The sequence below is a fragment of the Arachis ipaensis genome, chromosome B7 (genome assembly GCF_059453495.1).
Source record: "Arachis ipaensis isolate K30076 ecotype BB chromosome B7, ASM5945349v1, whole genome shotgun sequence".
Taxonomy (NCBI): domain Eukaryota; kingdom Viridiplantae; phylum Streptophyta; class Magnoliopsida; order Fabales; family Fabaceae; genus Arachis; species Arachis ipaensis.
This window is the reverse complement of record NC_142442.1, coordinates 75,616,689-75,632,334: the sequence shown is the minus strand read 5'-3', so window position 1 is coordinate 75,632,334 and position 15,646 is coordinate 75,616,689. Positions and strand designations below refer to the sequence as shown.

Below are 15,646 nucleotides of genomic sequence, written 5' to 3'. Positions count from 1 at the left end.
CACCAAATTTCAAAATTCAAGGGGTAGAGAAACTAGAGTGAGAATGAGGGTTACCTATGAAATTATTCCGATAGATTCGTAGAGCTCGACGTGGTGGTCGCGTGGCCATAAACGGTGCAGCAATTGGAGTTCGGAGTAAAAAACTATGGTGATTTGAATTGAATGTTAGGATTTGTCTTTTTTCTTTCCTTCTCCAATAATGTTGCAGCGTGAATGAAGAGAAGAAAGAAGAGAAGCTGTGCTTTGATTACATGTTGTTGGGTCGAATTGGGCCTTGGGCCCATTCTGGGTTCGATTTGTTCGATTTGATTTGTTTGGTCTAATTTTAAATTAAATTCTTTAAAATTAATGTCAAAATTCATATTTTACTTAACTCTATTTTATTTTACTATAAAATTTACATTTCTAATTTATTTTATTAAAATTTAATTTATTAATTAATTATTTGCTAATTTTACAAAGTTTACACCGCGTACTGAGATTTGCATAAGATTTGGAGTTTAATAGTGTTATGGAGAGTGAGTTAGCGATTGATTTAAATATTCGATTACTAGAATGAAGGTGAATGACCATTATGAGAATGGTAATGCTGATATAGTATTTAATCAAATTATAGTAGAATAATGTATTTATGTCTGAATTATTTGTCTATATATTATGACTGACTTATAACAACCGAATCAAATAGTATAAATAATGCTCAATTGTTTGGTGAATCACGTGAACTACTGCTGTGAGTGCTTTTAACTATAGCAAATATTTGGTAATAAAAAAGAATTTAGTAAAAAATTACCAAAACATTTATTTAACATTTTTTTCCTTTAGCATTACTGTTTAAATATAGAGTAAAACCAAAACTAAAAGAAACTGCATTAATATTGATTTCCAAATTTAAGGCAGTCAACTGTCAACAAACATGCATAACATATACTAAATATTGGTTTGGTATTATTAGATAAAATTAATCTAAAAATAAATTTTAATAAACACAAACATTATAATGATGTTTAATAAAATAACTTCTAAAATAAAAAAATATTATAGTAAACATAAATATATTAAATTTAAAATTTAATCAATATATAAAATTATATTAGAATTTTTAATTTTAATAAATATAAATTAATTTTAAAATTTTTTACTTTAGATGCTTTTAAAAGCACTTCTATCTTTTAAATACTTCAAGGACAAGCATATAATTTTTTTAATTTATACTTCTAAAAAACAAACATCTATCCAAAATACTTTATCAAACCAAGATCACTCTTTTGTTTAGCAAAATCCAGAGAAATAAACACTTAAAAAAAGTAGTCACGCACGAGCTACGTACATTTGTGACTTGAAAACAAATCTTGTAATATTCCTATACACCCAACACAAGCAAGCTGATCTCCTCCGTCGTCCTATGTATATCTTTCTTTCTCTCATTTACACAAAAAAGAAGTGTGTATATATAAAATATATATAAGCTTGGACCCTCTTGTACGTATGTATGTAATTAGCAGTAATCACGGATTGGGATTAGCAGCAAAGTATGCCAAAACCCCAACAAATGGAGCATTAATATATGTGGTAGGCTCGGACTTCCTAAAATCAGCCCTATCATCCACATATACGTCATCTTGTCCTGGTCCTCCCACAACAGCTCCAACAAGAACATTCGGGTTAGGACCCGTCGAGTTAAAATAGGTTGAACCCTCTTTGCAAGCGATCACCTGAGGATGATCCTTGACAGAGGGCAAAGAAGAGCCGCGATGATGGATTCGCTGTGGATAATTGTTGCCGTACCCAATCATGTACGATAGCCTCATTGGATTATCCCCCAGGATGTAATCAACTTGTTTCTTTGCTTGCTGGCGAAGTGTCTGGGCACTAACATAAACGTTGCCGCAGTTTATGTCTTGAGAGGTGCGAGAGAGGTAGTTAGCATAAACCAATTCAAGGAAAGCGATTGAAGTTGCGTGCTGTAAGTTGCTGCCACCTGGCCTGTATATCAGTCCACCGGGGGAGTACTCTATGTGAGAGCTTGCTGCTGTTTCTGGTATCAATGTGCACAGAAAGCTCTCTGCTGAGGCCTTATATGATTCTAGAGAATATACGTTTCCTTCTACCACTTCCTGATGAACCAACAAAATTATATATTGTATAACAAACCATATTACACAAGTTGTGTGATCTGGTGGCTTTTAATTAATTAAATACCTTGGAGACAAGAACGTTGAGCCCAGCATGCTTGTTGTCCCAACCGAACTCATTGATATTATCCTCAGCACCAAGCGTTTTGCCATTGCTTTGAATGTAGTTCAGGAAATTATCGTCCTTCGTGGCCCTCCTTAGCCATGCGGCTCCCCATAACAATTCGTCCTGTAAGTTATCATGCATCATGGCAAAATTGTTAATAATAAGGCCAATTCTATAGTGGCTATCGATTGGTATCTAATGTTTATTACTTCTTAAATTAAATATTGATTTTTTTTTTACTCTTTCATACACCATAACAATCATCTAATAATAACAAATGATGGAGACATGTGTCAGTCAAATCTTAAGTAATATGCCGATTATACACCAATTGAAAGTTGCCATCACAGTACGATAATAATATAGAACAGGACAAATTCGATTCTTAAACATATTAGTATTTTTAGTATAGTGAATATATAGCTTTTAATTTAAAAAACATGGCAATTCATATTTTTATTACTAGGCCTTAGTATGTATCTGGAGCTAGCAATATGGTTGTCCATATATTTAACCCTTTAATTTCATTGTCTTGAGAGGTGTATAGTATAAGTTTACCTGATAGCCATCAAAGTCACAATAAAATGGACAGACACCACCCTTAACATCAGAATTGTCACTGTAGGCACCCCTATAGTTATCCGCAAGCTGAAAGGCCTTAACGGCATTTCGCAGCAATGTCTCTGAATAACCGGGGTCAGATGATAGGAACACCATCGATGAAGCTGCCAGTGCCGCCGCAGTTTCCCCGGCAACGTCAGAAGCCGGGTTTGGTGCGTCAACAGCATACACGGCCCTGGATGTGTCCATGTCTTCTGGCCTCTCCCAACAGTTGTGGTCTGAGATTGGGTCACCCACCTAACAAGTGTGTACAATATATATTAATTAATATATTTAAATCTACCGCAAAGTAGTAACGATGAATAGATGCATCAGTACCATCCTTGGCGCGTAGTTGGTGTTTAATTTGTACATATTCTTTCATATTAAGAATCCAAAGGGATGTGATCAAAAATAAAATTTGAGATTCACAAGGGGACAGTTGCAACCCTGTGCCAATTCACGGACTTTGAGGATCCAAAGTGGTCCACTCCTCCACTTGTGGGTGAAAGTGAACCATTTACCATTGCAAGTTTGGAACCAAGAATAATAATAATAATAATAATAATATGTTTTCTGTAATTTTAATCTTTTATTAATGGAGAAAGTCTGGAGTCCACTTCTGTTTCCCAGGCTTGAATTGTAATAAAATTCACAGAATCAAATGGCATTGGAAGAAGAAAAAATCCGTTGAAAAACATTACGTCTATATTGCAGAACTTATATGGGGACTTTGATGAACTCTTAACGTATGATACTCGCTTAAGCGCGTGATCAAATGATGTACTCATTCAATTTGTAACGAAAACTTATCAAGTGCGAAAATATAATAAATGTACTCATTCAAATTATATAATAATTCAATAGTAGAAGAATGGAAAGGGAAAATGCTTGAGATAATTTAAATAACGAAAGACAACTGCCATCCCCCATGAGAAATTAAAAAGAAAAGAAACGGTTATGAATTACCTGAACGAAAATGCGGTTGGGCTGGGAAACGGTCTTGAGCAAATAATCAGTGGCCCAGCGGATTGCAACTCTGGCATTTCTGAGCTCCTCTGGTGGCATCATCTCCCCAAATTCAACGACGCTCCACGACAGCATTGTCGTCGTGAATGCCATCGGAAACCCGAACTTCACGTTGTCGCCGGCGTCGTAATAACCCCCGGTGAGGTCCACGTTGTAGGTCCAGCCATCACTGAGGCCCGAATGGGCTCGCCACTTGAGTCTCTGATCCTCTGGCAGGAAGCCCGAACGCTGTCCCTCGAAGAACAGGATGGCCTTCGACAATGCGTCCACGTAGTCGTGGGCCCATGCTCGTTGGCCTCTCCCGATGAGCACCAGGAGAAGACACAACGACGGAACCACATTTCGGAGGCTCAAATTGGGCGCCATTATTTCTCTTTCTCTCTCTTTTTGTGTGTGATGGTTGGGGTTATATAAATGTAACTGTGTAACTGTCTGTGTAAGTGTGCGCGCGCGTGACGGGTGGTGGTTATTGGTGCTATAAGCGGGTCTTATTTATAACAAAGAGTTGAGTTAGTGTGTGTCACGGGCTGTGAGACTTGAAAGCGAAGTTTGAGTTTGAGTTTGACAGACAGCAAGCACAACTGCACAGTAACTGTTGCTAATTCACTTCTCTCTTTTCTCTTTTTCCTTTTTTCTTTGCTGTTCAGAGGGAAGTGTTGTAGTTATTAATGTGGGATTCCAATGGTTGAAACTCGAAAGCGCCGACAGTTAAAAAAGCTGGGGAGTAGTGTCAGGGAGGTCACATGCGTAATTCGTAAACACAACATAATGCTTAGCTTCCCCCATGAGACTTGAGTAAGAGAAAAAAAAGGTCACTCTTGTGCCTATGGGTCCTATTCTATTCTTTTTTCCACTTTTTGTATCAAATGTGAGGGCAATTCTTAATTCTTGAGATCATTTTGGCCTTGAATTAGGGTTGTTTAATTCTGATACGCTATCAAAATTGATCCTACATATTTGGGCCTGATGGAACTCTATTAATTCTTAATAAAATTTTGATTAGTTTCCTATATGTTCGATGGAATCTCTGTTTTACGAGGCTAATTTTTAGAGTTGAATTAGTCTTATCTATTAATTATATTAGAAAAAATACTAAAGAGTCATCAAAATTTATTATTTTTTATTATCATATAGTCATTAATTTAATTTTTTTTAATTTAATTTTTTTAGTCTAATAATCCAACAATATATTTTATCTTATATTTTTAAATATTAATAACTAAATAATAACAAAAACAATAAATTTCAATCTACCTCTAGTATTCCTCTTATTCTTAAAATTATATTAGTATAGGTGATTAGTATATTCTTAAAAGTATTTTTTATTCATTTTATTTAATTTATTTAAATATATTAATTATTTATTTAATTTGATTAAGATAAATATTAAATTATTTAATATTTATTTCACCATATTAATTATAACTAATTAATTACATTAATTATTTAAGAAAATAAATGAATTAATTTTATTTTATTGTATTAATTTTTGTCTCATGTATTTTGATTAATGATTTTTAAGAGTGTTATAATTAATTATTTATTTGATTTGATTGAGATAAATATCAAATTATTTAATATTTTATTTGATAAAATTAATTATAAATTTATAATTAATCAATTATATTAATTTTTTCGTCTTATGTATTTTGATAATGATTTTTAAAAATGTTATCATTTTTACATGGCAAATATTTAGGAGATGAAAGATGGACAAAGCAAGGGCGAAAAGTAGAAGAAGACCTAAAAAGACCATCCGTGAGGTGGTCAAATGAGATTTACATGTAAACGGTCTCTCTGTAGACATGATACATGATAGAGCACAATTGCATCGTTTGATTCATGTAGCCGACCCCATTTAGTGAGACAAAGCTTTGTTGTTGTTGTTTTACATGGCATATTTTTAAGACTTTTTATTTATTTAACTTATTTTATTGAGTCAAACAATCGTAACTAATTTATTTTATCACTTAATTTAATTAAGTTAAATATATGTTATTTGATTCACTTTATTGTCATATTAATATTTGAGTCATTGTAAATCAAATTTTTTTTATTTCCTTCTTTAATTTTAAATATTTTAATTTTAAATTTCTGTTTTATTTATTATTTAAAATTTTTTATTTTATAATCTTCATATTTATACCTATTTAATTTATGTATTTTATTTTATTCTATTTTGCACAAAAAATTAGGACTTAGCTTTTTAATTATTTATTTAAAAAAAATAGTGAAATGGATTATATGGTAATTTAACTACGTAATACTTTTTACGTTTTATCTGAATGATGAAACATGATTGTTATTGCACTCATAAAATATGATATAGTATTAGAAAAATTTTGTTAGGTGTTATTAGTATAAATTATAATTTTTACGCTAATATATTAATTGAATGAGAAGTTATAATGATTGTCTATAATAAAGTTACTTTAGTATATGTGATATAAATCGATTAGAGAAAATAAATTATTTTATTTTACTCTGAAAGCATGTAATATGACTCTAATATTAATTTATTTTTATTATCTTTATTTTTTATTAAAATAATTTATTATAAAATATGCAATTTAATAATTATGTTACTTTTTCAAATTTAATAATTATTTCCGTGCATGTATAGAAATTCCAGTCATATATATAAGAACTTTTTAGTTACTAGTTTGTTAAAATTTTTAATTATCAAAAATAACTTGTCAAATTTGATTTTAGAAAAATATATTTTTAAAAGTTGTAGTACATATATTTGGTAAATTAAACTAAATAAATAATTTTCAATAAACACAAAAAACAAAAATTATGTTTGGTAAAATAATTTTTAAAATTTAATAAATCATAATAGACATAAACATAAAAATATAAATTTAAATTTTATTAATATATAAATTTATGTTAAATTTTTTGATATTGATAATGATAAATTAACTTTAAAAAATACTCTAACTTTTAAAAGTGTGTAACTAGATACAGGTGATTTATTAAATTAAATTAATTATAATGTCTAATATATTGGTTACTTGATTTGTTAAGGATAAATATCAAACTATTTAAATTAATTCTTTTAGTATTAATAGAATGATTTCTGAGAAGCACTAAATACTGATTTAAAAAATTTATAAATTTAAAATTCAAATTTTGTTGTAGCTTTAATTTAAAATTTAACATTCTTTAAAATTTAGTAAAATGTCACAAAATTTTAAATCAATAATTGAGAGTTTAATCTTTGAGTTATTCTCTCTTAAAATCACATTGAGTGCATTATCATTGACAGTAAAAAAATTGGAGGTTGATTGCAATAAATGAAAATCTAAATAGAAGAATTTAAAGAAAGCAATAACTAATATCAAAAGAAATTATGTTAAGAACAATTAAGATAATTAACTAGTGAAAGAAAGTAAACTTAAATGCTAAAAAGATTTTAACAAGAGTTGAGGGTTAAAGATCATTATTTTTGTTAATAACCACAATATGATAATTACAAAGAGCAAATCTAATCCGTCATTAGGGTTAAAGATCACTATCTTTTCCCTAATCAATTTACTAATAATTGAATTAGTAAAAGATTAGTGTTAGCAAAAACAAGAGCACAAAATCTACTCTATAACTAGGGTTGGAAGTGAGTCGAGTTGAGGCGAGCTAGATCAAGCTCAAGCTCGACTCACAAAAATTAAGCTTGGCTCACGGCTCAACACATTTACAATCGAGCATATTTTTTAAGTTCAGGTTTGACTTAACGAAAGCTCACGAGCTGGCTTGAACTCACGAACTAGCTCAAATAATAGGAACATAATTTATAATTCTAAATCAATAAATTATAACTTATATATTAAAAAAGTATTTAAAAAGATAAATTTTATATATTATCTAGCTACCTAATAATTAGAAATTTTTTATTCATGTCCTACATCAAAATTATATGTAAAAATTTTTTCTTAACAAATTTTTCTTCGACAAGTATACCGAATTGTCATCAAGTAAAAATTCACAATAGAGTGAGGTCGAATCCCACAGAGATTGATTGGTTGAGCAACTTTAATTAGAGGAGTGTTCTAGTTTAATTAAGCAAATTTGAATTCAGAATTGCGGAAAATTAAATGGCGGGAAACGTAAATAGCAAGGAATGTAAAGAACGAAAAGTAAATAGCGAAATGTAAAGTGCAGAAAGTAATTTGCAGAAATCTAAATGAGAATGGAGATGATTGAGCATAATTGTAAATAGCCAAAAATAAAGAAAGGGCAGATCAGAGAGGGGAGGATCATTGGGTTCAGGAGATATTGTGTTCTTCGGATCAAGTTCATTCCCATCTCTTCCTCAATCTATGTAACTCATTGATCTCTTGGCAATCTTAGGTGATTGAATCCCAATTCCTTGGCAATTCAATCTTTCTAAGCTTGAATAATTGCCCAATTCCTTGATCTAATTGCTCATGGGAAGAGATGTAGTATGGCCACTGATTATACCACATGTATTTCCAAATCAAAGTATCGGTAGGATTATATGTCACTATATCCATCCAACCCCCAATCCGGTCCAACATGAGAAAGCATTTCTAGCTTGATTTCCTTATTCCTCTTCCAAGGTTCAAGGAAAATCCAAGTATGAGCAGCTTCTCTTCCAAGACAACTACTCAATTTGATGAAGATCAAAAGCTTTCAAGTAAATCAAAGAGAAAGGAAAGAAGAAGAAGAATGAAAACTATGATTGATCCATTGAATTACAATAGAGCTCCCTAACCCAATGAAAAGGGGTTTAGTTGTTCATAGATCAATTCAAAACAAAATGGAAAAAGAAAAGAAAGTACATGAACTAGAAAGAAGAGTACAGAGAAAAGGAATTCAGGATTTTCCAATTAGGATCCCCTGCTTCCCTCTTTCCAATCTGCCTAATCTAACTTAAACTCTATCTATTTATACACTTTCTTCATTCAGTCTTGAAGTCTTTGGATGTGGGCTTTGGCCTTTGTTGAAGCTAGTTGAGAGTGGCTCTTTGTGACGTTGATGAGGACGTTTGGAAACTAACGTTCATACTCTGCATGGATGCCATTTTATGTTGATGTTGGAAGTAACGTTGGTGATCAACGTTATATGCAAACGTTGGGTCAAGCTTGCAAAATAACACTTGAATGTTTGCCACTAGCGTTTGACCCAACGTTGGCGCATCAACGTTTGTTTGCCCACGCATGGACGACGCGTCAAAACAGCGTTTTGCACGTGCGCTGATAAACCCCAATTTTGTGGTTTATCTTGTGTTGATTTTAGGAGATTTTATCATCTTTTCTCACATTTATTCAATGAACTAGCATGGTTTTGTGAATTTCTCCTAATTTACGCTTAAGAGTAAAAACATGTTTTTTAGACCCTAAAATCGCTAATTTTAATTCACTTTAATTCTATTCTATGCCTTGATATGTTTGTTAAGTGATTTCAAATTAGAAGGCAAAGATTGGGTTGAAGGAATGAATAAAAAGCATGCAAAAATGGAGAATTCATGAAGAAATGAGGATTTGCTAAACTGAAGGCCACGCGCATGCGTCACCCACGCGTACGCGTGAGAAGGAGATTTGCCAGCGACGCGCACGCGTCATCTACGCACACGCGTGATGTTGGTCACGTGACTCACTTAAAGGCAAAACGCTGGGGGCGATTTCTGAGCTCAAGGATGCCCAAATCCAACTTATTTCTGATGCTTTTGAACCCAAGGATGGCAAGGGAATGAGGGGGAGACTCATAGTGTAGTTTTTCATCATGTTGTAGGTTAGAATTCTAGAGAGAGAAGCTCTCCCTTCTCTCTAGAATTTAGGATAGTTTATGTTAAATTTCCTTAGATCCACTTTTAATTCTTGTTTTTAGTTCAATTTTCTTTACATTTTATTGTTCTATTGTCTTAATCTTCTTAGTTTCTCTTGTTAATTTCCTTATTTTGCTACTTTTATGTTTATGAACCCTTGTTAGATTTCTATTTTATTTTAATACAATTTAATGTTTCCATGTCTTTTATTGCTTATCTTAGTTGTTATTATTGATTTCTTACTTATGTTAGTTATGGGTTTCTTTAATTCTTGCATTTAGTGATGTTTACTTTTCTTGCACTCTAGGTGTTTGATGAAATATTTTTTCTAGTTATTGTGTAGTTTTCCTTACTTTTGGCCTAGGCTAAGGGAATTGAATGACCTTGAGTCATTGGGTCTCAACGAATTGGTGATTTGAGAACCCTATGTGGTCAATTTGATAATCATTGACTCTAGCCTACTACTAAGTTAATTAGTAACTAGGCTAGGACTTATGGAATGACGTTGATCAAGCCTATTTGACATACTTAATGCGTTGAAGTAGACATTATACTTACTTCAAGCATAGAAGTAGACTAAATGGGTTGGTCCCTCATAATTGTCAATATATGGTTTGTAGACAAGGATTGTGATCTCAATTCCTATGCCTAGCCAAGAGTTCTTTCCCTTTCTTTTTTTAATTCTTGTCATTTACTTTCTTGTTATTATATTTTCTTGTCAATTACAAATCAAACCCCCTTGTTCTTCATAGCCAATAATTGATCACTTCATTGCAATTCCTTATGAGACTTCCCGAGGTTTGAATACTTCGGTTAATTTTCATTGGGGTTTGTACTCGTGACAAAACCAAAATTATTAAAATTTGAATTGAGCATTACTAGTTGGTTGGGAACTATACTATCAACGGAATTATTTTAAATGAAATTCCTAACCATACGAAAATGATCTTTCATGCGCGTCGCTCATACGTGTGCAAAACTGGTCCAAAATGCTCGTTCACGCATCATTGCAAATTTTCCAACTCCAAAAATTAAAAGTTATCAAGAACGTTGGGGGTAACGTTGGATCACCAATGTTCCCTCCAACGTTGGCAGCTCTTCTTCTTCAATGTTGCACCTTAAATTTGGAAAGTTGGAGGCAACGTTGCACCTTGAGCTTGGAACGTTTGAGGCAACGTTGGAGGCCAGCTTTGGCTCCAACGTTGCACCTTGAGCTTGGAATGTTTGAGGCAACATTGGAGGCCAACTTTGGCTCCAACGTTGCACCTCTTCTCCTCTTTATCAACATTTGAGGCAACGTTGGAGGGCCAGCTTTGGCTCCAACGTTGCCCTTCAATTCTTCTTAGCCAACGTTTGAGGCAATGTTGGTGAGCTGGGTTTGGCTTCCAACGTTGCCTTCTCTGCTTCTTTCTTGCCATTCATTTGCTTCTCTTCATCTATCATCAATCAAACACATACATCAAAGTCTTGCCAAAATCACAAGATTTTGTATCATTCATAGCATCAAGTAAACTCTTGTACAAATCTTATGAAAATGCACATAATTAACCATGTTTGATTGAATCAAGATATGTATGAAATTCTCATCCAAATGCTTACTTAATGCTCAAGAAAGCACATGAAACCTAATGAAAAATAATGAAAAAGGCTTGTGAAACTAGCCTAAGATGCCTAGGCATCACAACACCAAACTTAAATCTTGCTTGTCCCTAAGCAAGTATTAAAACATGAGAAGAATGAAATGAAAATACAAGAGATATAAGTCCTTATTCAGAGAATTCAAATCCTTGGTTCATGGAGTTTTATGCATGGCAATTTAGGTTCATGTTCTTGCTGGTTTCTAGGCTATCATATGCTCTTGAATTCTCACTCTATTGCCTTCTATGAGACTCTTATTCTTGATCCTTAACTTAGCTCTGTTTTTGTTTTCTTTCCTTCTTTAGAGCTTATTGCTTTCTGTAACTAAGTGTTCTGTGTTGAGACAACTCTTTAGGATAGGCTTTTAGCCAACACTCCCAAACCAGTTGGTTCAAGGTGCTGGGTGTTGAAACACCCTTAAGGACTTAATCACCTAAGTCTCTCCTTAGCACATACACACCACAGGTACATGGTTTGTTACTCATTCCTTATACCTTGGTGTCCAGCACCTCTTTGGGTTGCTAAATGTTTTGTGACAAGGTTACTCTTGATAGCGGACTTTCAGTTGACAATCCCGGGTTAGTTAACCCAAGTTGTCAAGTGATGAAGCACTCCTAAGAACTTACTCATCCAAGCAGATCCTTGCACAAAAACACCACAGACACATGCCTCAAGGTTCAAACTATTGGTGCCTAGCTTTATTTTCTGCTCTTTTCTTTCTTTTTCATTCTCTTTTTCTCTTTTTAGGATCTTATTAATTCATTTAAGTCTCATAGAATTCACTTCAAGCTCATAATTCAAGAGATATCTTACCCTTGTATCTTATTGATGAACCAACTTAGCTAGCAAATACCACCACAATACTAGGACTTTATTCTGCACATTGGATTTCACTCTTGTTCTTTACAACATATTCTCATAATTTCTTTTATTGAGCTCAAGGACACATCATACAATTCAAGTAGGATGAAAATGAAGCAAGTACTTAGACTATCAGCCCAAAATAACAATAAAGGAAGACAAACAGAATGTACAATCATACTTCCAATTAAATCACTACAAACCAAAAACAGTTAAGTAACAATACAACCTCTTGGTGTCTTCTTGTTTCTTCCTTGTCATCATCATCCATAGCTTTTGTATCCTTCTTTGTTTCCTTGGATGGTGGTGCATCTTACCCTCCAAGAGATTGATTGACTTCCTACAAAGTTATTGGAAGTTGCTTGTTCCCCAAGCACTTAAGAATAGCATGCATGTATGCTTATGGTTTTCTGAACTTAAGTTGATGTATGAACACCAAACTTAGTTCCTCGCCTACTTCTATATGCAGCAGAGTGAATACATGCAGGAAACATCAAGTGCTTTTATTAAGAAAACAAACTATGAACTAGAAATTAAACAATTGTTAAGTAGTTTCTCTGATTGTTTGGAATGAGTGACTAATTATACTGAAGGATGCAATGAGTTCTTAATGGAATCTGTGGTGGAACGCCAAACTTAGAATTACATATTCACCCTTGAATTACTTTGGTGTGAAACACCAAACTTAGCTCCTTGCAATGCAGAGAAATCTACCTAACTCTTTTATTGAAACAAATTAAAAGACAGGAGAGTTACCTCTGGTTTGGTTGCCTCCCAACAAGTGCTTCTTTAACGTCATTAGCTTGACGATTTATCTTTGTCAAGGAGGGTTGTAATGTCTCAGGTCCTCTCCTCTTGCAGTGAATCTGTCTCCGCTTGCCTCTTTGAGAATCTCTACATGCTCCAATGAGAGGACTTTGTTGATTATGTACACTTGAGATAATTGAGATGGTATCACAGGAAAATGAGGTGGTATTAGTGGTTGGTGGATCGATATCACTCTGTCCCCTGGAGAAAAATCTTCAGTGAGGATTTTTTTGTTCCTCCAACCTCTTGGCACTTTCTTCCTTCCTTCTTCTGGCGGTGCCTTATTACTTGTGATCTCTTTGTCAGGAGGGATCTTGTTGCTTGTCTCATGTGGGAGTTGTGGCCCTAGCTCCTCCTTAATTTCTTCAGTCTGTAGCACCACCTTTACTTTTTTTTCTCTTTCAGGCATGATCTTGGATGCTCTAGGGTTGATTCATTGGGTGCTTCTTTTAGGTTTGTATCTCCAGAATCATCCTTCAAGCATTCCTTGTGGTCATCCTTCAGGTCTTTATTTTCTTGTTCAGATTCATGTGAGGGCTTGAAGACATGAAAGGTCAGTTGTTCATCATGTATTCTCAATATTAACTCTCCTTGCTCAACATCTATGAGTGCTCTGGCTAGCTATGGCCAAGAATGGTCTCCCTAGAATGATTAGATGAAGATAGCTTTCTTCCATCTGAACAAAAAAATCTGTAGGGAGAAAGTACTTCCCAACCCTCACCAGTACATTTTCAACCACTCCTAATGCTTGTTTCTTAGTCTTATCAGCCAGTTGAAGAGTTACATCTATAGATTTCAACTCATTGATGTGCAGCTTCTTCATGAGAGACAGAGGTATTAGATTTATACTTGCTCCAAGATTACAAAATCCTCTGTCAATCATTGTATCCCCTATAGTACAAGGGATGTGAAAACTCCCTGGATCCTTCTTCTTTATGGGCAACTCCTTTTGGATAAGTGCACTGCACTCTTTATTCATCACCACTGTTTGTCCACCCTTTCAATGGGCTTTTCTTAGTTAGCAGCTCCTTCATACATTTGATATAGGATGACATCTATTGAAGGGCTTCAATGAAGGGAATGTTGATATGAAGAGACTTAAATATATCTAGGAATCTAGAATATGTCCTTTCTTTTTCACCACCCTTGAGCCTATGAGGGAATGGTGCCTTTGGTATATATGGTTTCAGGATTTCCTTCCCCATTGATTCCTTCATTTGTGCATGGTTGACTCCTTGTTCTTTCTCTTCCAGTGTCTCCTGTGGAACTCCTTGAGTATGCTCTGATGGCTTGCTAAGTTCTTCCTCCAAAATCTCTTCATCTCTTAGAGTGATCGCCTTGCATTCTTCCCATCTCACATTCTTGATCTCTCCTTTTGGGTTCTTCTTAGTATCACTTGAAAAGCTGTCAGTAGGCTTAGGAATTTGCTAAGGGAGGTATCCTACTTGAGATTCAAGCTTCTTGATGGTATCTCACTGATTCTTCATATTAGACCTTACTTCCTCTTTGAATGCTCTGTTGTCATAAAAATCCTTGTAAAATTCTCCAAGCAAGGCCTCAATCTGGGATAATCTATCCTCAGATGGTGGTGGTAGGTTGGAATTGGGAGGCTGAGAATGGCTATTTTAAGCTTGATATGGAGGCTGGAAAGAAGTGTTTTTGTGGGGCTTGATATGGTCTTTGGTTGGAGTGTTGGTAAGTGGAGTTGTTGCAGTGGTTGGAATTGTGAGGTCTATGATCTTGGTTCTGGGTTTGCTGGTTTTCCCACCCAAAGTTTGGGTGGTTCTTCCAACCAAGATTGTAGGCTTTGGAGTATGGATCATGGGGTTGTCTTGATGGGTTCCCAACATAATTGGCTTGCTCCCAATCACCTCCCTCCTTTGTATTGAACTCTTTTTGAGCTGGTGGTTGAGTATTGACTACTGCAACTTGATTTCTCTCCATTTGCTCCGTAAGGTCTGCCAATTGCTTAGTGATTAGCTTGTTTTGAGCTAGCAATACATTCATGTGATTCAGCTCTATCACCCCTCTATTGGTGCTTCTATCAGAGGCATAGAAGTATTCATTGTTGGATACAGTTTCTATGACATCTATGGCCTTTTCAATTGTCTTTTCTTGTTGAGAGATCCTCCTGAAGAGTAATCTAAGGCCTTCTTTGATTCCTGTGACAATCCTTCATAGAAAATGTGCAGCTGTACCCATTCATTGAACTTATCCAGAGGGAACTTTCTTGTCAATTCCTTGTATCTCTCCAATGCTTCATAGAGAGTTTCACCATCTTGTTGTCTAAATATTTGTACCTTAGCCCTTATTCTGTTAACTCTTTGGGGAGGGTAAAATCTTGCCAATAACTTATTAACAACATTCTCCCAAGTGGTAAGGCTTTCTTTAAGAAAAGACTCTAGCCACTTAGATGCCTTGTCTCTAAGAGAGAAGGGGAACAAAAGCAATCTATAGGTGTTAGGATAAATACCATTGGCCTTCACAGTATCACATATTCTCAAGAATGTGGTTAGATGTTGGTTGAGGTCTTCCTGGGCACTTCCTCCAAATGAGCAATTGTTTTGAACAAGGGTGATAAGCTGTGGTTTCAACTCAAAATTGTTGGCATGTATGGCAGGTTTTAAGATGCTGCTCCTACAATTCCCAGGATTGGGATTAATATAAAAGCCTAGCACTCTT

General features: G+C 34.3%; 1 protein-coding gene and 1 non-coding gene across 2 annotated transcripts; one reads left to right on the top strand and one right to left on the bottom strand.

Moving 5' to 3' along the window:
- Positions 1–1,248: 1,248 nt before the first annotated feature.
- LOC107609910 (endoglucanase 24-like) lies at positions 1,249–4,698 on the bottom strand. The gene is made up of 4 exons (XM_016311968.3): positions 3,811–4,698; positions 2,800–3,099; positions 2,203–2,364; positions 1,249–2,117 (listed from the first exon to the last, which is right to left on the bottom strand). The coding sequence occupies exons 1-4, from the start codon at positions 4,234–4,236 to the stop codon at positions 1,509–1,511; spliced, it is 1,497 nt and encodes a 498-aa protein (XP_016167454.1). The 5' UTR covers positions 4,237–4,698; the 3' UTR covers positions 1,249–1,508.
- A 10,474-nt stretch (positions 4,699–15,172) lies between these two features.
- Positions 15,173–15,279, top strand: LOC148553027 (small nucleolar RNA R71). Its single transcript, XR_015893548.1, has one exon. It is a non-coding gene; the product is annotated as a small nucleolar RNA R71 (small nucleolar RNA).
- Positions 15,280–15,646: the final 367 nt, after the last annotated feature.

Coding starts and splice junctions, on each gene's coding strand:
- LOC107609910 (XM_016311968.3), bottom strand. CDS start 4,236: ATGGCGCCCAATTTGAGCCTCCGAAATGTGGTTCCGTCGTTGTGTCTT. Junction 2,365..2,799: donor GTGACTTTGATGGCTATCAG/GTAAACTTATAC, acceptor GATAACTTACAG/GACGAATTGTTATGGGGAGC. Junction 2,118..2,202: donor TCAACGTTCTTGTCTCCAAG/GTATTTAATTAA, acceptor TTGGTTCATCAG/GAAGTGGTAGAAGGAAACGT.